This window comes from Dama dama, chromosome 14 (genome assembly GCF_033118175.1).
Source record: "Dama dama isolate Ldn47 chromosome 14, ASM3311817v1, whole genome shotgun sequence".
In the NCBI taxonomy this organism is placed as follows: Eukaryota; Metazoa; Chordata; class Mammalia; order Artiodactyla; family Cervidae; genus Dama; species Dama dama.
The window spans coordinates 24,491,514-24,513,718 of NC_083694.1; the positions used below are offsets into that span (position 1 = coordinate 24,491,514).

General features: G+C 46.6%; 1 protein-coding gene across 1 annotated transcript in view; it reads right to left on the reverse strand.

Moving 5' to 3' along the window:
- The window catches only part of SUSD4 (sushi domain containing 4), a 131,130-nt gene extending 109,475 nt beyond the window's left edge, over positions 1-21,655 (reverse strand). The window contains exons 1-2 of the mRNA XM_061160122.1: positions 21,487-21,655; positions 21,041-21,217 (exon numbers count right to left, since the gene is read on the reverse strand). Of these exons, the coding sequence (XP_061016105.1) occupies positions 21,041-21,182 (142 nt within the window). The 5' untranslated portion in view covers positions 21,183-21,217; positions 21,487-21,655. The remainder of the gene's footprint in view (positions 1-21,040; positions 21,218-21,486) is intronic.
- Between the last annotated feature and the right edge of the window lie 550 nt (positions 21,656-22,205).

A 22,205-nucleotide genomic window follows, 5' to 3' on the forward strand; every position in this document is an offset into this window, starting at 1 on the left:
CAACAGTAGCATCATCACACTTATAGAAACTATATGTCGGGGAGTACTGAGGTGTTGGCCGGCTGGGCAGCGGCCGGGAGCCGGGGGCGGGGGCGTGGGCGTTGGTCATGTTTCCCCTCGGGCTCCGTAGCCCCGGAGGGGACAGGGCGGCTGGAGCCGGGGCCGAGGAGCCGGCACCCTACGGGAGAGAGGCGGCTACTACCAGGCCGCTCCCTTCCCCGCCCTCGCCACTACAGCCTGGGGCTGACGCAGCCCCTCTCCCGTCGCCCGGCGGGAGCCCTCTCAGTCCCTGCGCCCCTTCGCAGCCCCCCGGCGGGCGCGCGCGAGAGCTCGGGCCGCCCGGAGCCCTCGAGTCCTCAGCCGCTTCCGCTAAAGGAGATCCTTCACCGCCTTCCCCGCCACGCCGGCCACCCGGGCCTGACTGCAGGGCCGGGAGCCGTGGCCAGCCCTGCCTCAGAGCCCGCCTGGGCGGCCCTGGCGCCCGGCTCTTCGGGTGGCTGAGAGAGCGCAGCCTGGGCCGTGGGCTGTTTGTGGACCCGGCGCGGGACAATTTCCGCACCATGACTAACCTCTATGGTTCCATCCATCCCGCGGATTCGGTGTACCTCAGCACCCGCACCCACGGGGCAGTCTTCAACCTCGAGTACTCGCCCGACGGGTCAGTGCTGACAGTTGCTTGTGAACAGACTGAAGTTCTACTTTTTGATCCTATATCTTCAAAGCACATAAAAACACTTTCTGAAGCTCATGAAGACTGTGTAAATAATATAAGGTATGAGAAGTACAAAGGACAGGAGAGTTAATTCTACATCCAGTTCAAGATTTCTTGATAACCGGCTGTTTGCTACCTGTTCTGATGACACTACAATAGCCCTGTGGGATCTGAGAAAACTGAACACGAAAGTATGCACTTTACATGGTCACACTAGCTGGGTGAAGAACATCGAATATGATACTAATACAAGACTCTTAGTAACGTCAGGATTTGATGGAAATGTCATTATTTGGGACACCAACAGGTTTGTGAATAGGAGACTATGTTAGGATTATGAACAACAAAAAAAAGTTTTTAAAATGGTAAAAAAAAAAAAAAAAAAGAAACTATATGTCCCAGTATGTCACAATGACCTGCAGAATTACAGAGATAAGCATCACTTTTGCCAGTTTATTGGAGTATTTCTCATTCTGTCAACATTTTCAGGGGGGAAGGTAAAGAGGAATATTTTCCACACACCACACCCTATAAGCGCATAAGTTCCTTGGTCCCATCTGTCACTTACCTCTGCCTCCCCCACCCTGCCTAGGTCAGCGCCTCACATACAATGTGTGTGTTAGTGGCTCATTTGTGTCTGACTTTGTGATCCCAAGGACTGTAGCTGGCCAGGCTCCTCTGTCCAAAGAATTCTCCAGGCAAGAATGCTAGAGTGGGTGGCCACTTCCTTCTCCATCACATATAATAAAGGCTCAAAAAATGCTGGTTGAGTAAATGATCACCCCACCTCTTCTTTACTTATTGTTTTGATATTTATATAAATTTATAGAAAAACCACTTAATATCAGAGAGTTCTAAACTGCACAGCGTTGATTTGCCACAGCCATGGCAGAGGAGGGGTTAAGTTAAAGGGGCCACTCTCCGCAGGCTGCCAGTCCGGTGAATTTGTCAGTCTCCCTGTCTGAGGATCCTCTTTAGACCCTCTCTCCCCACCCACCCCCCGAATCTCAGCCTATAGGTGTTCAAGTCCAAAATGGCCAGAGAAACATACTCAATAAGGAGGAAAGATAATTTGCCAAACCCTTGAAAACAGTCTCCTCCTCTGCACCATTTCTGGCAGGAGCTTGGCCACAGACTCACTCCACAGCCCTCTGTTCTAAGCCTGTAGTTGTTTTTTAACCCTTTCAGATCATGAACCCATCTGAGGATCTGTGAGAAGCAGCATACTCTCTTCAGAGAAATGCACCGACCAGTCTTCACACATGTGCAGGGCCAGGCATGAGGGATACAAGGTGGGGGGCGGTTCTCAGACCTCCATAAGCTGGATCCCAGGCACGATGGTCTTCCCTGGTGGCTCAGATGGTAAAGAATCTGCCCGCGGTATAGGAGACCCAGGTACAATCCCTGGTTGGGAAGATCCCCTGGAGAAGGGAATGGCTACCCACTCCAGTATTCTTGCCTGGAGAATTTCATGGACAGAAGAGCCTGGTGGACTGTATAGCCCATGGGGTCACAAAAAGTCCGACACAACTGAGCGACTAACACTCTCACTTTCAGGCACTAGACTGCAATTCCTAGGCTGTGGGGAGCAGAGGGGGAAGGAGGAGCTAGGCCTTAGGGTACTTGGCACTGTCTTCTCTGTCTGGATGACATCTCTTCTTAAACGAAAAGGCTTCAGGGTCTCCTAATACAAGCCCTTCAAAACAGCACCACAATGAAATCCAGATTCACAAATCCTTCAGCTGTTTCATTTGTTTCAACTTAAAATATCAGAAAAAGGAAAAAAAAAGCACAAAAGAAATGTTTTGACTAGGAGAGAAGAAACTGCTCCATAAAAGATACTTCCAAAATGACTTAAAGGCACAATCAAAGATAGCTTCCTGTTACTGTACGCATTAACCCGTCACTTCTCTGCAGGCTAATTCCACATGATAATCCAATATTTACCCGACGTGAACTAGGAGTGGGTCCACCGGGTGGCCTTGGGGAGCCATCTGCAATTGATTTTTCAGTGATCGACAACTGTAATGGAATAATGGGAGTGTCTAACAGTAGGCTGATTCAGTTAGAGCGAATCTGATGGCCCTGTAATTTGAGAAACTTGGCAAATTTGAACTTCCAGATCATCTTTGGACCCCACTGTCAGACTCTGCATATGGTTGATCTGTGTAAAGCAAACCTCAAGAAATATCTGATGAATGACTTCATGTCACGCATACATAGGTAAGTGAATGACTTGTAAACCAGCCCCCTAAACACACGTGCACGTGCACACACACACACACACACACACACACACACACATACGAGGCAGGTTCACATGGCTGCACCTTGGCTCACAGTACTTCTTCCTCCCCTTGTGCACCTAACTGCCACTGTTCCTTTAGAACTCAGCTCTGCTATCATCGCCTTCTAGAAGCTTTCCCTGATCTTCCCTGGCTAGGATAAGAATTCTGGATCCTCATATCTGGTCACTAGAACTTGTCTTCCTTTGACATTTGTTAAGGCTTGAATTGTGACCACTCCCACAAATCTGTATCTTAAAGCTGAAGACCCCAATATGACTATATTTGGACACAGGGCCTATAGGTAAGTTAAATTAAACCTATTAAGGTTAAATGGGGTCAGAAGGATGGGGCCCTAATCCAACAGGACTGGCGTCCTTATAAGAGACACCAGAATGCTCCCTCTCCTTGGCCTGTCTCTGCCCATGCACACAAACCAAGGAAAAGTCATGTGGTGAGGACATGGCTAGAAGGCAGCTGTCTGCAAACCAGGAAGAGAGCCCTCACCAGAAACCAACCCTGCTGGCACCTCGATCTTGGACTTCCAGCCTCCAGACCATGAGAAGATAAACTTCTGTTGTTTAAGCCACCCAGTCTATGGTATTTTGTCACAGCAGCTCAAGCAAATGGTCAACAGTACAAATGCACAGACACATAACTCTTTGAGGGTTGACACTATCTTCTTCCTGTTTATAGTCTTGATGTATAATGCGGTCCTTGCACATAGTAAGTGCTTAATAAATCCCTACTGAGTAAATGTGGCAGTGGATGGAGGTAACAGGCTATGAAGACCTCCTACCTTTCTCACCCTTAGACTCTCAGAGCCATGTTTAAATCCCCTGAGGTCAGAGTAGGTGAAAAACTCAAGCCCTCCAGGTGCTGTCACTCACAGAGGGTGGGGTGATGTTCAAGGCAAAGCCAGACGTCAACCCACCTAGTGTCCTTCTAGCCAATTACTTGCAGAAGTTGCTGCCACCTGCCCAGATGTCAGATGCAAGAGGGAAGAGAGAGTTCAGAAATAATAAAATGCTCAACTCAACAACATCTTTTATTCATATAAGAGCAGATCCTGGCTGCAGAGTCCTTTAACCTGCTGACTGAGCTGTGGGTAAGGGACTAGGTAGGACTCTCTCCGTCGACTGTGCTTTGAGAGATCATCGGTGAAAAGCCTGGTGCCTGCCCTGAAGGAACCTGTAGCCGAGCTGTGAGATCTGCATTAGGAAATATTGTCCAGGTCCTCAGTACCGTCATTAATCATTAGATTCATGTTTACTGAATATCTAGAACTCACAGTGCATGGTCAGGTTAAAAAAAAAAAAAAAATTAATCAGCTGTGGATCCTAGCTTTCAGGAGCTTTTGTAAGTTAAAAAATAATGATGATGATAAGGACAATGAGGAGACTAGCAGTCAACACGAATGAAATCTCACCACAAGCCAGGCACTGGTCTCTGCGCTTTCAATATATTAACCTATCTACTCCTCACAACAGTTCTGTGACGGGGCTTTTATTATCCCCATTACACAGATGAGGAGACTGAGGCAAAGACGAGTTAAGTAGTTTGCCCCACAACGTATAAAGCAACCAAGCAACAGAGGTGGGATTCAGTCCCAGAGATCTGTCTCCAGACCCCTTGTCCTCAGGGACTAAAAGTGCTACATAAGGAGATGAGAAACTTTCTCCTCCCTCCTCCTTAGAATTATGTGGCTGGATGGAGTACAGTGTTTTTGCAGGTTGGTGACAGGATATGAGGAGGTGCAGCCACATAAAGCAGGTAGGGAAGCAGGTGGCGGTGTGGGGTGGCTTGTTCAGCGAGGTCCCCTCAGTGCCCATTCTGTCCAGGCAAACTCTGTGGAGGAGCCAAGGGGCTCCATGCAAACCCCCTAACCAACCATCTCCATGGTCTTCCCCAGCTCAGCAGCCTACGATTCCAATGCTGTGAGAGTTCTGATGACAGAGAGGGTTCTCAGAGCTAAGGAAGCTAAGGACTGTCCAAGAGGTCGCAGAAGGTGTGAAAAGGAGATGTAAGCCGTCTCTTCAAGGACAGGAAGGCTCTGGGAAGGTAGAAAGAGGATGGCAGGTAATGTTTCAGGCCTGAGTAAAGGTCAGCTGGAGGGCTACTAACCCTAACCCTAACCTTAATTTCTGGTTAAATTCTGCCCTACCCTTGTTTTTCCAAGTCAACAGGCCATCTGTAGTGCATCATCTTTCTTCTGGAACTCTCAAAAGATACGTGGCCATCTGGCTCTTCAACTTGTACCTTCATCCAGGAACAATATTGGAAAAATAGAGTTTACGTGTACATGGAAGGCCCAAGGAGAAATGGGCTTGCTGCAGCCTCCTGCACGTTTCCTTGCAAGTTAGCTGATGCTACATCACCGAGAACATGACCCAGTTTAGCAACAACATCAACACAGCAGGGACTAGAGAAAATGCCAAGTATTAGAAGACCGAGGCGCGTGGGAGGTGAGATGCACACAAACCATGCCGCAAACTGGAGGTAGAGACCAGTCCAAGGCTCTGCTTTTGATTAAAGCCTCCGGTAGCCACACTGCATGAAGGAAAGCAAGAGAGAACAATTTTAACAGCAGCAGCAACAACAGACTCTCAGGAATCCGCCCTCGAGTGTGGCTGCCCAGGGCGCAAAGGTGATCCTCACGGGGACAGGGCAGGTTCACTTCCAGTCTTAGATCCTCTGTGCTTGGGGGAGCCCCCAAGGATCAGGGTCTTCCTTCATCTGGAGGTAACAAAGGGCAAAAGCTCTGAGCTCATTACCATGTAAATGAAAACTACAAGGCGGATTTTCAGCAAAGCTGCTCTCAGGGGATAAATGCCCTGCCACCTCATAAAACCATGCAGGACCCTCTTCTATTAATTCAAAGCCCCTAATGGGGCTGTCCTTTAAACGACTCCTTCCCCAAATCAGGACCTGGCATTCCAGGGCTGAGGAGGTTACAGAGAGGCACCCTCGGAGGCTAACAGGCTTTTTCCCCCAAAGGGTTCTGAGTGGATCGCAAAAGGGATTTCCAGGCATTCTGGCCAAAGACTAGGACCCCACGACCTCCAGCCACAGACTCCCAAAAGCAGCCTCCCATCCACAAAACTATAAAGAGATTCTTGAAAATGAGAGACCATATGCAGCGGGAGGTAAGAGAAGGTGGATAAAGCACTGAGTCCCTGGATCCAGATGCAGTTCTCAGTTCATCTCACTGTCCTACCTGAGCCAGAAGGTGCTGGCCCAAATGCCTCCAGCAGCAGAAATACCGCGGGGAGAAGGGGGAGGTGGAGAGGGACACACAGGCACGCTGCCTTCCGAGACCTCTGAAGCACCTTTAATGAGTCCCCTGCCTGTCTCACGTGTTGAACTGCTTTTTCCAGGGGTGTCTGTGAGCACGCTAAAGGGGCTGACTGGGCTTGGGCCAACAGCTCTTGAGAAGTTCTTCTCCGTGGCACAAGGACCTTCTCCATCTCCAGAGGCGACTATTCACTGAATGCACCGGCAGCGGGGCCTGAGCAGATGGGCACGTTCCATTTTGCAGCAAAAGAGCTCCTCCAGAGCCTTGACATCATGTCCGCACAAAATGAGCTTTCACGGGGGTCAGGACCTGCATGTGGGGAGGCATTTCCATGCTGAGCAGAGCATCTTTCTTTGGGATTCAGGAAAGTGAAAGGTAAAAACTGGCCCTAGGCACAGCAGAGAAGGCTCCTTCCAGACAGGCAGACCTAACTCCGTCTCGTATTTATAAAATGCCTCTTGGTACCTGCACCCTGCAAAGTGTGGAGGAGCGAGCCTTGTTGCCCCTGATGGACAGATGAAACCAGAGCATGTAGAGGTTAAGTGACTTGCTTCAGAGGTGACAGAGCTGGTCACAGGGGGTGGGGGTGACAGAGGGATCACTCTCTGACAATTGCACCTTTGAAGATTAACTGACAGCTTGAGAAGACTGAATCTTTGAAGGACTGGAGGATAGGGCTGCCAAAGGACGTGTGGAGGAAGGACATGCATCTGAAGCCCAAAGCTCATAAAACATCGCAGCCCACCCCCCAGGAGCTCAGAGGAAGGGGGCAACTACAAGGCGGAGAGCCCCTGGGCACTCTCACTGTGCTCACGAACTTCATCCCCTCTGCCCAACATCCCCAAGAGGGGAAACACCCCAAGCCACCCTGGGCCACCTAGTGGCCCTGTCCAGCTCTAGTTCTCCGGTTAGCTCCATCGTCCCCCCACCCCATGAAGGCTGGAGAAGATGGTGACTCTCCTGCAGTCAAGCCTCAAACATCTCTACGTAGATTCTCCATCCTCCCAAACAGCTTTCCTGCCTCCTGCCCTGCTCTCCTTTCCGTCCAAAGGGTGCGGGCATCCAGAATTCAAAGCTTAAACATCATCCTAACAAAGATTAAACCTCCTGCCTTCAAAAAGAATCAGCCATCAATAGAATCAAGTTCTGTTGTTGTTATCATTGTTTTATTATTATTACTATTACCAATGTGGCACAACTCCTCACCGTCCTTACTGGATTCTCCTCTTTAGAATGTGGATGTTTATGCATGGATGTTTCCTGGGAGTCCTCCTCAGTCCCTCTTCTATACTCTCTTCCTGGGAAAGTTAAGCCTCCTCCCTGCCCCGCTCTCCATGTAGCTGATACACAAGTCTACATCTCTGGCTCCACTCCCTCTCCTGGGCACCTGAGTTTTCAACTGCCTGATGGACAGATGGTGTCCAAATGTAATTAGCAGGGCATGTGGGTCCAACCTGCCTTTCCAGCCTTCTCTCTTGTCTCTTCTCAATCTATCTGCCCTTTACTAACCCTATCCTGGGCTAGTCCTTGTCTTTGTTACATATTCTTTCTCAATCTCAGCATCTGAGCATTCCTCAATCCTCAGCATTACTTGATCCTCTCTCCTGAAAAAAAAAAGAAAAAGAAAAACATCTCTCCACGAATACCTTCTATGCCTGGAAAATTATTTTACTGTTCGAGACTTTGCTCAAGTGTTCTCTTCTTTGCTAAGCTGCCCCTGCTCCTCCTCCATCCCCAGAGCCTCCAGTATAAATCTCCACCATAGGGTCTGCCACAGGAATCATGACAGTGAGTTCTATCCTGGGGCCAAGGACCAGTGACCACCAGGTGATTTCAATACCACACACCTCTCTCCGCATGTGCTACTGGGTGTTGTCGTGTATTTATTATACTATATTCCTTCAAAACAAAGGAAGCTCTTGGTAGGCTAACCCCAGCATAGTCAATGTAGCAAACATTCATTATTCATGAGCAGTTTGTTGGTGATGATGTTGACACCTGACATAGTTATGATGCTTTCCCCTATCCGTGCATTTGATTCTCACAACCATTATGGGAGGGAGATGGTCCAAATATTTCACAAATAATAAAACTGAGGCAGCAGTTAGGTTACCATCACTAGGCTAGCTGGTGACAATAGCAAGGAAAACTGTGTACTTTCCACTGGACCCTACATGGCTCCAGCTCTTTGCCTCAAGAAATGAAGACATACCCACCAAGGCATCATTACCAGCAAAAGAGCGCCTCCCATTCTATAAAACAGTGGTGTAAACAGATGGGTGTTACAAAAAAAAAAAAAAACAAAACAAAAAACACCTGGTCTACCATTTACAATCCAATGGTAAAAATCTGAGCAAGCGTTTAAAGGATAAATAGAAATAACAATTCAAAACTACTGAGTTGTCCCACACCAGAGGAACTCAAGTTTCTAAATGATTATTCCCCTGTTTTAAGTATAATTTAAACATAAAGGTGGCACCAATGAGCCATTGAGTATATGCTGTCATGCAGGTGTGCTAAGACGCTTCAGTTGTGTCCAACTCTCTGCAACCCCATGGACTGTAGTCTGCAAGCCTCCTCTGCCCATGCAATTCTCCAGGCAAGAATACTGGAGTGGGTTGCCATACCTCCTCCAGCGAATTGTCCCAACCTAGGGATCAAACCGGCGTCTCCTGCAGCTCCTGCACTGCAGGAAGATTCTTGATTCAAGATTCATGAATGCTTGAAGCTTCATGTTGGCAGGAAATCCACATGCTGTCATACCACCACTTAAAGTTGCAGATTCCACTCCCAAAAGAAACTGTGAAAATGTATCCTTGGGTTAGATTCTGACACTGAGACTCAGAGTTACCAGAAGCAGTCTAATAGAACATGGAGAGCCTCTCCCAGGATTAGCCCTCTAAACCTATCAAGTTTCTACAAAACAAGCAGATTCTGTTATTTCTGCCTGAAGAGAATCAGAATCTTCTGACTTTAAGTGTTTAGGTTAAGTCCAAAGGATTCTTCTTTGTATTGAGGCTCTGAAACTGGAAACCAACTACATCAGTCACAATGTTGCACAACATCCAAATTGTAAAGAATCCACTGTAAGAATGGATTTTCTTTCTTTCTTAAAAGAATCTCTCTCTTGCTGGTTCACCCAATTTAACCACATATATCTTTTAGAAAGGCAATCAAATCAAAGAAATAAGGATTTTTTTGTATTTTGGTTACTTGGAGAAAAAGGTCTATTGAACCAGAGTGACCCTCCTTGTTTGGTCACCAATTTCAAACAGAAACATGAGATAACGAGGTTGAACTATCATTTCCCAAAAACACCTTACTCATCCTTTCTCTTGAGAAGGTCAGTATATTGAGATAATAATGAAATGAGTACTCACCAAGCTTACCGGGGTCTGCAATTCCTCTTCCCTCTAAGGATAAAACTCCATTTCTGGAGACGAGACATCTGCTGGATGCACTCAGAATTGTGCCCACCCGCAGTCCCCTACCCTCCTGGGGCTGCCTGCTTTTTTGTCTTCACAGTGAAGTAAAAGGGGCTCTCAAGTTTGCTGTCACTGCCAAATAATGTCAAGAACTATTCTGTTTTACTTCTCTGATGCTCCCAGTCTACCTTGTTTCAGATTAATAAAGCAATTACAATACTCTCAATTAAGAAGCTATTTTACAATGCACTTTCAATTCCAGTTGGTGAGCAAGTCACTTAATTATTTCTATTTGTTTTTCTTCTTGAGTGGATAACTTCTGTCTTTGAATACTAAAGCAATCTTTTTCTAAAAGGAGACAAAATATTGGGCCAAGTTCTTCCCTAAAACTTTAGTATCTTCAGCTCATACCATCAAACATGGCTTCCTGGACAGTAGAGTAAGCAGCTCTCAGATAGCATCAACTATCAAACCTTATTCTTACTTCAAAGTTAACCTTTCTGAAGGAACTTTTTGACATGCTCATGATCCTCAGGTATAATTTCTCTTTTTTATGTTTTGACATATACTAACTAGATTATCATCATCTGGATTTAGAAAAGGCAGAGGAACCAGACATCAAATTGCCAACATCCGCTGGATCACAGAAAAAGCAAGAGAGTTCCAGAAAAACATCTATTTCTGCTTTATTGACTACACCAAAACCTTTGACTGTGTGGATCACAACAAACTGTGGAAAATTCTTAAAGAGAAGGGAATACCAGACCACCTGACCTGCCTCCTGAGAAATCTGTATGCAGGTCAAGAAGCAACAGTTAGAACCAGATATGGAACAATGGACTGGTTCCAAATTGGGAAAGGAGTATGTCAAGGCTGTATACTGTTACCCTGCTTATTTAACTTATATGCAGAGTACCTCATGAGAAATGCTGGGCTGGATGCAGCACAAGCTGGAATCAAGATTGCTGGGAGAAACATTAATAACCTCAGATATGCAGATGACACTATGCTTATGGCAGAAAGTGAAGAAAAACTAAACAGCCTCTTGATGAAAGTGAAAGAGGAGAGTGAAAAGCTGGCTTAAAACTCAACATTCAAAAAAACTAAGATCACAGTATCTGGTCCCATCACTTCACGTCAGAGAGATGGGGAAACAATGGAAACAATGACAGACTTTATTTTCTTGGGCTCCAAAATCACTGCAGATGGTGACTGCTGCTGTGAAATTAAAAGATGCTTGCTCCTTGGAAGAAAAGCTATGACCAACCTAGACAGGATATAAAAAAGCAGAGACATTACTTTGCCAACAAAGGTCCATATAGTCAAAGCTATGGTTTTTCCAGTAGTCATGTGTGGATGTGAGAGTTGGACCATAAAGAAAGCTGAGAGCCAAAGAATGGATGTTTTTGAACTGTGGTATTGGAGAAGACTCTTGAGAGTCCCTTGGGTTGTAAGGAGATCCAACCAATTAATCCTAAAGGAAATCAGTCCTGAATATTCATTGGAAGGACTGATGTTGAAGCTGAAACTCCAAGACTTTGGCCACCTGATGCAAAGAACTGACTCATTGGAAAAGACCCTGATGCTGGGAAAGATTGAAGGCAGGAGGAGAAGGAGAGGCAGAGTATGAGATGGCTGGATGCCATCACCGACTCAATGGACATGAGGTTGAGCAATTTCTGGCAGTTGGTGACGGACAGGGTAGCCTAGCATGCTACAGTCCATGAGGTCACAAAGAGTCAGACACAACTGAGCAACTGCATTGAACTGAACTGAACTGAACTAGGTTACCATCTACATGGTATAAATGAAAAGATAGGTTTAAAGGCTGGATTTCCCAGGTGGCACCAGTGGTAAAGAACCCGCCTGCCAATACAGGAGACATAGATGCAGGTTCAATCCTGAGTCAGGAAGATCCCCTGGAGGTGACATGGCAACCCACTCCAGTATCCTTGCCTGGAGAATCCCATGGACAGAGGAGCCTGGAAGGCTACAGTCCATGGGGTGGTAAAGAGTCAGACATGACTGAAGCGACTTAGCATGTGGAATGGCAAAGAGGCAAGTCTTGACCAACAGGCCTGACTGCTTATTGGTTTTTGTCTATTTGTAGGTCCTTAGGAGATCAAACTCCTAGAGAACGTTTCTTCAAATTAAAAAAGAAAAAAAGAAGACAGAAAAAATCAAAATCTCATCCTCTCACTGTGTTAAGAAAATTAAAGGTGATGACACATGTAAAGACACCATGTAAACCGTAACATTCTAAACATGTATCAGCTAAAGTTATTAACAACACTTGACCACACGACATGGAAAAGGACCCCTCCAAAGAAAGCTGTCTCACTGGGAATGCTAAACAGGAGGGGAAGATAAAAGTCTGAAGGCCTCCAGCAGAAGGCTCCAGAAACCAGCCCCTTGTTTTTACACCCTTTGCTCCTCAGGGCAGGTAAGACTCAGAGCATGTCTCATTCATTCTCACCGCCTTCCTCAGACAGTCACAGAGATAGGAATGGAGATAAGACACATCCTGATGGGTTCATGAGTGTCTAACCTCTTCCTTTTCTCCACTTGGAGTCAAGGTTTCGGCACTGTGGCCCTCACTTTGTCCTGAGTTGGGAGATTCTGTTGTTGTTGATTTGCTTATATATTTCCTACTTTTGAGTCACAACACAAAAAGAGTGCCCCTAGAAATGCAAACCAAAATCATACCTGTTGGAATGGTTATTGTTAAAAAAAAAGATAACAAATAATAAGTGCTGTTAAAGATGAAGAGAAAAGGGAACCCTTGCACACTGGTGGTGGGAATGTAAACTGGTGGGTGCAGTCACTGTGAGAAACAGCATTGAGGCTCCTCAAAAAATTAAAAATAGAACTATCACATGATCCAGCTATTCCACTCCTGGGCATATATCCAGAGAAAATGAAAACACTAATTTGAGAAGATATATGCACCCCCATGTTCATAGCAGCATTATTTATAATAGCCAAGATATGGAAGCAACCATAATGTCCATCAGCAGATGAATGGATAAAGAAGATACAGTGTACAGTCAAACGGCCATCATCAAAAAGTCTACAAACAATAAATGCTATAGAGGGTGTGTGGAAAAAAAGGGATTGCTTTGCTGGTGGGAATGTAAATTGATACAGTCACTATGGAAGATGGTATGGAGATTCCTTAAAAAAAATTAGGAATAAAACCACCATATGACCCAGCAATCCCACTACTAAGCATGAACCCTGAGGAAACTCAAACTGAAAAAGATACGTGCACCCCAATGTTCATTGCAGCACTATTTACTGGAATATGGCTAGCTGGAACATGAAAGCAACCTAGATGTCCATCAACAGATGAATGGATAAAGAAGTTGTGGTACATATATGCAATAGAATACTACTCAGCCATAAAAAGGAACGCAGTTGAGTCAGTTCTAATGAGGTGGATGAACCTAGAGCCTATTATATACAGTGAAGTATGTCAGAAAGAGAAATATAAATATTGAATACTGACACATATACGTGAATCTAGAAAGATGGTACTGATGAATTTATTTTCAAGGCAGCAGTGGAGAAAAAGACATAGAGAACAGATGATGGACACAGGGGAGGGGAGGAGAGAGAGGGTGAGAGGTATGGATAGAGGAACATGGAAACTAACACTACCATATTTAAAGTAGACAGCCAGTGGGAATTTGCCATGTGACTCAGGGAACTCAAACAGGGGTTCTGTGGCAATCTAGAAGGGTGGGGTGGGGAGGGAGATGGCAGGGAGGATTGGGAGGGAGGGCACATGGGTGTACCTATGGCTGATTCTTGATGTATGACAGAAAGCCACAAAATTCTGTAATGCAATTATCCTTCAATTAAAAAAAATTTTTTTAAGAAGATATGGTATATACACCATACAGTACATATAATGGACTACTTATTACTCAGCCATTAAAAAGAATGAAATGTTGCCATTTGCAACAACACAGACAAACCTTAGGACACTGTGCTTGGTGACGTAAGTCAGAGAGAAATCTGTACATTTTCATTTATATGTGGAATTTAAAAAATAAAAACAAATGAGTATAACAAAACAGAAACAGACATAGATACAGAGAAAATACCAGAGGTTACCAGTGTGGGGAAAGACACAACAGGGGAAGGGGATTAAGAGGAACAAACTACTAAGTATAAAATAAATAAGATACAAGGATGTGAAGCATAGCACAGGGAATATAGCCAATATTTTACAATAACCTTAAATGAAGTACAATCTAAAAAACTATGAAATCACTGTTATACAACTGAAACTAATGTAACTCTGGAAATCAACTATACTTCAATTAAAAAAAGGGTTCTGTTATATCAAAGTGGATGGGCCAAAGTTCCAAAATATTCAATAACTGTGGATTAAAGAGAAATATTTGGGTTGAAATATAAAAAAGCAAAACATGCATTTAGCGATTAGCATTTCCATGCTTATGGAGAAAGCTTACAACTAAAAGGATAATCTGGGTCACCATGCCTCACTTTCTAAGAGGGTAGCCCTGAGAAGTAATAGTTCCTACTGCGTAGAGCTGGCATGAGGATTAAATGAGTTAAAACATGTAATGTGGAAAACAGCATCGGCACAGACTAAGCACTGTCTAAAGGTTAGTACTATTATAACAATTGACAAATTTTTATCAGTCACTCAGATGTTGGCCACTTTAAAAACTGTCCCATCTTTTTCCAATCTTTCCTGGTTAGCAACAGTTAAACAGTTTGTTCCTATGAAAACAGACCCATAAGTTGACAAAATGAGGTGTCTGATACATGAGAATATACATCTGATGCCTCTGTCCTCCGTGCTATTATTTGGTTTTGGTGAAACGTGACTGTGTTTATAAACAAGTTAGAAAAACCTATTTTTCTGCCCCCTTCTCTCCCTCAATTCAGAGGCAATGATCCCAACTGACCTCTTTAGACATACTGCTGCTATGTGTGGTTCTTTCAATTATCAAACACCAAACGAGCTTGCAAAATAAGACAAGGATCAAAGAAGTCTGGAAAAATCACCTTCTTCATCAGTATCAATAAGTAACACTAAATTTTAAACTGAATTAAAAATCTATGGGAAGGGCCTCCCTGGCGGCTCAGTGGTAAAGAATCCATCTGCCAATGCAAGAGACACAGGTCTGATCCCTGTCCCTGGTCTGGGAGCATCCCACATGCTGGGGTGCAGCTAACCCCATGCACCACAACTACTGAAGCCCAAGTGCCCTAGAGCCCTGCTCCACAGCAAGAGAAACTCCTGCAATGAGAAGCCTGTGCACCGCAACTAGAAAAAACCCAGGTTCGCTGCAACTAGAGAGAAGACCTCACAGCAACAAAGATCCAGCACAGCCAAAAACTAAATAAATAAAATTATATATATATATATATATATATATATATATATATGTATATATACATATGTGTAAAAGAAAGTCTCAGAAATCATACATATATATATAAGAAAGTCTCAGAAATCATATATATATAAAAGAAAGTCTCAGAAATAAGCCCATTAAAAAAAAGGTATGTGAAAAAATAGTTTAATGCAAGCCTCTGCATTCAAATTTTCGAGAAGAAACCAGTCCTTACTTGTCTGTTTCCTAGGGAGCGAGGACTACGTTCCCTTATCTGCTCATCCCCCAGGCATGCAAGACACTCACAAAAGATGAATGGATAGAGGGAAAAAAACAGAGCTGGCTTCACCCAGAGTACAGAACCCATCAAATTCTTACAATCACAGAATTAAAGAATGTGAGTGATATGGAAGGAATTGAGGGAAGGAGAAGTTACACCACTTGCCCAAAGCCACGGAGCTATTTAACAGCAGAGACTGGACTCAATCTGTCACCTCTATAAAGAACGCAGAGCTCTCGAGGTGTACAGAGCTTCCCAGCTAAGGGCAGGTCTCCGTGGCCTTTTGGAAGCTTTTGAAATATGCCTCTGACACCAGGAAAAGAATCATGTGGGTGCTTTCCTTCATGTATCTAATCAATATTTCCTGGAGAGCAATTTTCACCTACACTCTTTGTTACTCTCAGGAATTAAAGAACCACTGATTCACTCTCCAGCTCGCCACTTCAGGCCTCTGAGATGAGAGATTTGCTACTGGCGGTATGAAATCCTTCTCTTGTGTCTCCCAGAGCTTTCAGATTTCACTTCAGGGATAAATCAAAAGCATTCCCATGCTGCTTATATTAGAGTAGCCTTTTGTTAAAGAAACATGCTTTATAGTTTGAGGCGTTGGGACTTTTGTTTACAGACTGAATTAAGTACAGGTTGAAATTGTGGCTTTTAGACATAACATCACAGGAAAAGTTTATGCTCCATAGTGTAAGAAATCTTTCTCAAACTCCAAAGGACAAGCACCTCCAAATCAGTGAGCCAGGCTGACAGCATTTGTTCCTGTCTCCTGGCACACAGCTCAATGCTACAGCCACGTGGCCCAAACAAGACCTCAAGGAGCTTAAGCCAATGGTACTAGTGACGCAACTCTAAATGTGCAGACAGGGCAGCCCCACAGGGAGTGCCCTGGGTCAGAGACTCGGAAGCAGAGAAAGGAAACAGCACAGCTCAGATGATATTATGTTCCTGCTTTAAACCCTCAGTGGCCCCCACCGCCTGCTGTGAGACACTCAGAATCCTCACTTGGGCTTACAAGGACACTTACGATAGGCTTCCAATCTATTCGCCCTCTTTATGGGCTGGCTCCCTACATGTACACCATGTTCTGGGCTTCCTGGTGGCTCAGATGGTAAAGAATCTGCCCGCAATGCATGAGACCCGGGTTCGATCCCTGGGTTGGGACAAACCCCTGGAGAATGGAATGGCTACCCACTCCAGTATTCTTGCCTGGAGAACTCCATGGACAGAGAAGCCTGGCAGGCTTCAGTCCAAGGGGTCACAAAGAGTCAGACATGACTGAACAACTAACATTTTCACTTTTCATACCATGTTCCAGAAGATCTAGACTGTTCTCTCTCCCTGAACGGTCCAAACATGTCACCAACTCCTTATCCCTACACAAAATGCCTCTTTCAAGATGCTCTAACCATTCCCTCCCTCAGACCCCATCCTCAGGGCCACCTCTTTCCTGGAAACTTTCCTGAGTTTTCTACCAGCCTCCTAGACTGCCTCCAGATGGAAGTGGCCTGAACTGCCATGACACTCTTGCACTTCTGTAACCGTCCATGGTAGTTATTTTCTAAGTTGTGCAGCAGTAATTTGGAATCTTTTTTCTTGCTGTCCATCAGCCTTACTGAGCACCTTCTATGTATGAGATGCCATGCTGGGTGCCCGGGACATGAAAATAGATAGAGTCAAAGTTCTTGCCTTCAGTGGGCTTACGGTCTCGTGGATGAGACAACACCATGACAAAGGGTTACACTTAGCTCAGGGGAGAAATGAAATATGAAAGAGATAATGGTATTTTAAGTTGGGTCTTAAAGAGAAATGTGTTCATTGGGCAAAAAATACAGAGGAAGGAATGGTTCTTCAAGGTAAAAAGAACATTATATACAATGGTGCTTGGCACAGGGTGGGGGACAGGTGCTCAGCGTTTCCTGAATGAATAAAACAGGTAGGGAAGATAATAGATTGGTTAGTCCCCCTCCTCACTACTGTCTATGTTTACTGAGTGTGTTCATGACCCCCATCCATCACAGCAACCCCAGAAATTAGGTAGCATCATCCTCATTTTATGGATGAGGAAACTGAGGCTTCTAAGACCCAAAGCTGCAAAGCTATCAAGCAGCAGAACTTGGCCACTGTTCCTAATAATATGTTGCTGTTGTTTAGCTGTTCAGTCATGTCTGACTCTTTTACAACCCTAGGGACTGCAGCCCGCCAAGCTCCTCAGACCTTGGGATTGTGCAGGCAAGAATACTGGAGTGGGTTGCCATTTTCTTCTCCAGGGGATCTTTCTGATCCAGGGATTGAACCTGTGTCTCTTGCACTGGCAGGCGGATTCTTTACCACTGAGCCACCAGGGAAGCCCTCCTGATAATACAAGGATGCGCTAATGAGTTTGCCTTCAAGAACCTAAATACAAAGCAAACTTTTAGCTCTCTTCCTCTAAGCCTGGGTGGACCACTCCAGGCAGTGATCAAATACCCAAATACCATCTCTGGGAACACACACTGAGAAAGAAGAAAGAAGCAGCCAAAGAAGCCTTGCTCCACGCAGACTCTGGGCACAGCGAGGTCCTGTGTCTCCCCATGAACCTGGTATTAGTCCTCTCACAGTACGTGATGTTAGTGGTCCCAACTGCGGGCACTTTTTCCTTAATATACAAATGACAACCTGGAAAGAGCCATCCAAAGGTCCCCTCAGGCCAACCCAGGCTCATTAAAGCTCTCTTAGGGCTCTAAGAGTTGAATTGACCCTCCAGCTTTCTAGGACAAAGCATTTCATTTTCCATGGAGTTCTTTCCCTCTCTTTTCTTCATCTGATCATTTTCTCAATTTCTCCCATTCCAGTTCAGGCTTTTTCCGTCACTCTTGTATCAGGCACAAGCTTTTTTGCTTTTTTTTTTCTTTTTTTTGTGCCTAGCTGAGACTATTATATCTTGCTATTGTCATGTTCCTTTTCCATTGAAAGCAATCAAAAATGAAAATCCACATTTCAGAACAGTGTCTATTAAACAGGCACCTTTTATATGGTTGGGTGAAAAAAAAAAAAAAACAGCTCTGAGTTTTAGCACAGAGTTTCATCTCTGTGTACCACCGAAAGATTAGATACCTGGGTGAGACTTCCCCTCTTTCACAGGTCATTTGTATTTGGGTACTGGATAGAGGTGGCAGAAAATCCAGAGTTATCTTAATCCAACTTATCTTAATGAATGCTTTAGTCTAAAGCATTGCTAAACAAAGTGTGGCTCAGCTGTTAAAGAATCCACCTGCAATGCAGGAGAGCAGGGTTCAATCCCTGGGTTGGGAAGATCCCCTGGAGAAAGGAAAGGCTACCCACTCCAGTATTCCGGCCTGGAGAATTCCATAGATCAAAGTGTAGTCCTGGGACCAGCAGTGACTGCATCACATGTGAGCTTGTTGGAAATGGAGACTCTCAGGCCCACTCCAGACCAGCTGAACTAGAATCCGCCTTTTTGCAAGATCCTAGGTGATTTGTATGCACGTGAGAATTTTAGAAGCACTGGTCTGGAATTAAGATGATTTTAATTTAATAAAACCCTCCTGGACCCTCCACGTGGATTTTTTTCCTAAGAAACAAATCTCTGTATAGTGAACTCCACAAAACATCATCCACCACCTTTCTCCACCCAAACTGTTTATTCATGGAAGAATTTTGAAATGATAAATCATCTTCCAGAAATTACACTCTCAGCCTGAGGGGAGTTCCAAATGAAGCAAAGCTGATGGTCAGCCTTTCTGCAGCATGTGAGAACTAAGAAGGGAGAGGTGACAGGCGACCCTCCTCCCATCTTCTTTGAGGCACTGGATCTTTTTGCGGACATCTTCACCTCTCAGAAAAGAGAAGGGAAAGACGTATTGTACAGTCACATGGGTGATCACTGTGGGAGACTAGGGACGCTGTGCTGTGTCCAGAGATCTGAGATCCTTGAGGGGGGGTGCTCTGTAAACACAAACGGCAAAACCAAGGGCCAGCCTTCAAATTCAGAAAGTGTGTCCAAGCACACTTCCAATAACAACAGTCAAGAGACAGGTAGATGAACCCTCACTAACCTGTCATCTAGATCCGAGAAAGGGATGGAGAAAATGGAGAATCAGGTGTCCCTGGTTTGAGGAAATGACGAGCCAGAACTGGAGGCAAGAGGAGAAAAGAGGGGCGGTAATGACCCAGCCCTGCTCAAGGGTGTCCTGCCCACCTGGTCCTACTCAGCCTCCAAGTGGACCGAAAGCCCACGGCAGGAGAGGCTGTCACCAGAGCCCAGGCAGCCATACAGGTGTTGGCCTAGCATCCCTGTTGATTTTGTCCTCTATAAAGGGGACACTTGCCTCAGAGACATTTCTATTTTATAAAAACAAAACAAAAAAAGACCACCAAAAAAGTTACCTCTTGTTGAAAAACCAAAACCCAAACACAACCAGCTCCCACATCTAAAGCATCTTCTCACTAATTCCCATAGACAGGCACATCACAAGAAGCTCCTTTAGACTCCGGGCATCTTTCAGACCTCTAAGTGCAGTACCTGAGTTATCGATTACTCCATGTCAAAGCCCAAATTGGTACTCCCCTCCCCCACTTCTGCTAATTTTTCACTCCTTATTTCCATCTTCACCTTTGAATTCTCTAAAACAGCAATATTTTAAAACACTAAAATGGTTTACTTACATCATTCAATACCTGCTTTTCCAGCAATTATGATTTATTTATGTATTAACGTTTGTCAGCTCCAGATACACGATTCTGCCCTTTTAACATGCCCACATCAGCAAGCTCTCACAGAGAATCTGGAACGGACAGCAATGAGCAGTGGAGGCAGAAAGACTCTAAGGCTCTGAAGTTCAGACAGGAGAGGCATGGGTCTTCCTCTACCACAGCCAAAAGAGAGCCCTGTCCCCCAGAGCCGAGTATGTTAGAGATTAAGCACCTATGGGGACTGAGGCTCTGAATCTGATTTCAGCTAACTTCCACTTCACAGGAAAGCACTCGGCTTGCTTTACTTCCCCTGTAAGTCGGACTGAATGAGCCAAGCAATCCTCCAGAAACACATCTGAAGGAAGACCTCTGCATCCCCTCCCCACCCCCAGCGCGCACGGGCATGCCCGAACACTCCACCTCCCAAGGCAAGAGAAAGTTAACTTTCAAATAAACCTGTCCTGCAGCCAGTCTGGCCATGTTTCCAGACCCGTCACATTCACAAAGGTGGTTCTTTGCAACTCTCGCCTAAATCCAGAAGCTGAAACCTGACCTCTGCCTCCCGAGGGCACAAAGGTCCACAAACTTTACTCCTTTACCACAAAGGCACCACTTTCTCTCTCTTCCTCTCTCTCAGCTTCTCTTTGGTCAAAGTGAAAATAATGGGCCAGGCTTATTGTCTTTCCTTCGGAGAAGCCAGGCTGGGTGGCTAGTGGGAAGCTCCAGACAGAATGTGGGTGTGTGAATCTGTGCAGGCTCCACAGAGGAATTTTCTGGGAACTCCAGGGGTTTTGAACGAAGAAGGGTGGTCTCGGGCTGGGACACAGGGGCTCCTCAGGTTCTCCGGTACCCCAGAAGCCTGGGGGGTGGGGGGAAGGTGGGGACTGGAGGGGCCAGGGCTGTCCTGCCAGCCAGGCTCCCCCACCCTGCCATCCCAGGCCCTCCCGGCCACCGCGGGGTCACTCACCGCCCGTGAGCTGAGCGGGGCCGAAGCACAGCGCCAGCTGAAACCACAGGATCACGGCCAAGAGTCTCTGGGGGGACTGAGGCTGCTGCTGCTGCTGCTCTAAAAATCCATCTCCATTGCTCGGGTTCATTCCATGATACATCTTTCATCCACAGAGGGCATCCGGCTTGCAAGAGTCTGCAACCAGGAGCGAACACGACAATACCCCAGGCTGCCGGGGCTCGGGGGCCACGCTCCCCCCGCCTCCTCTCCGCCCTGGGACCCGGAGCCTCGGTTTCCCCGGCTCCATACCCGTTCCTCCCCCGCGCGGGCCCCCGCCCCCTTTCCCACGGCGAGATTCCCCCCCCACACACACCCAGCGCGGGGTACACTGAGTAACAGCTGCCGCGGGATGCTGCGCGTGCAGTAGGGATGGAGGAGGGGAGGGAGGGCAGGGGTTAGCGCACATTGGCTCTGCGCCGGTCCCCGGGATTCAGCGGCTGTGGCCGCCACAGGAAAGTCTAAAGCCTTTCAGCCTCTCGAGGCTGAAAAAACACTTTTCCCTGGGCCTATACATTTCACTCTTAGGGATCTCACGATGTGGCCACCGGATCCCCCCAGCTACTTCTCTGGTTTTCCCCAGGATCGGGATGGGTCCTATTGCCCAGTCCCCAGTGAGATTTCTCTGCGCTGTCAGAAAAAAAAAAAAAAATCCTCCCTCGGGGAGCGGAACCAGGCACCAACTCCCCCTCCTCGGCCTGCGCGCGCCTCCCCGGGATGGAAAGCCCCTTCCAGGGCTCTCGGTCTTACCTGTGGGTCTCATGCATGCAGCTTCCTTCCCTCCTCCTCCTCCTCCCCCCGGCAGTCTAACCCGCATCTGTGCGCGACCTCTGCTGCCGCCGCTGCGCGAGCCAGCGAGACGGAAGCCTCGGCGGCGGCGGCGGCGGCGGCGGCGGCGCCCGGCTCCAGCTCCCCCCGCCCGCGCTCTCCCTCCCCAGGCTCCGGGAGCGGACGGGTGCGGGGGTTGGGGGCGGGGGAGGGGGGGGTGGCGGGAGGATGGCAGCCCGGCCGCGCGCCCCCGAGGAGGCGCCCGCGCGCCCGCTACCTGAACTCGCGAGCGCGCGGCGGCGGCGCGGAAAGAGGGAGGTGGCGGGGGCGGGGCGGAGGCGCGCAGCCGGGGCACGCA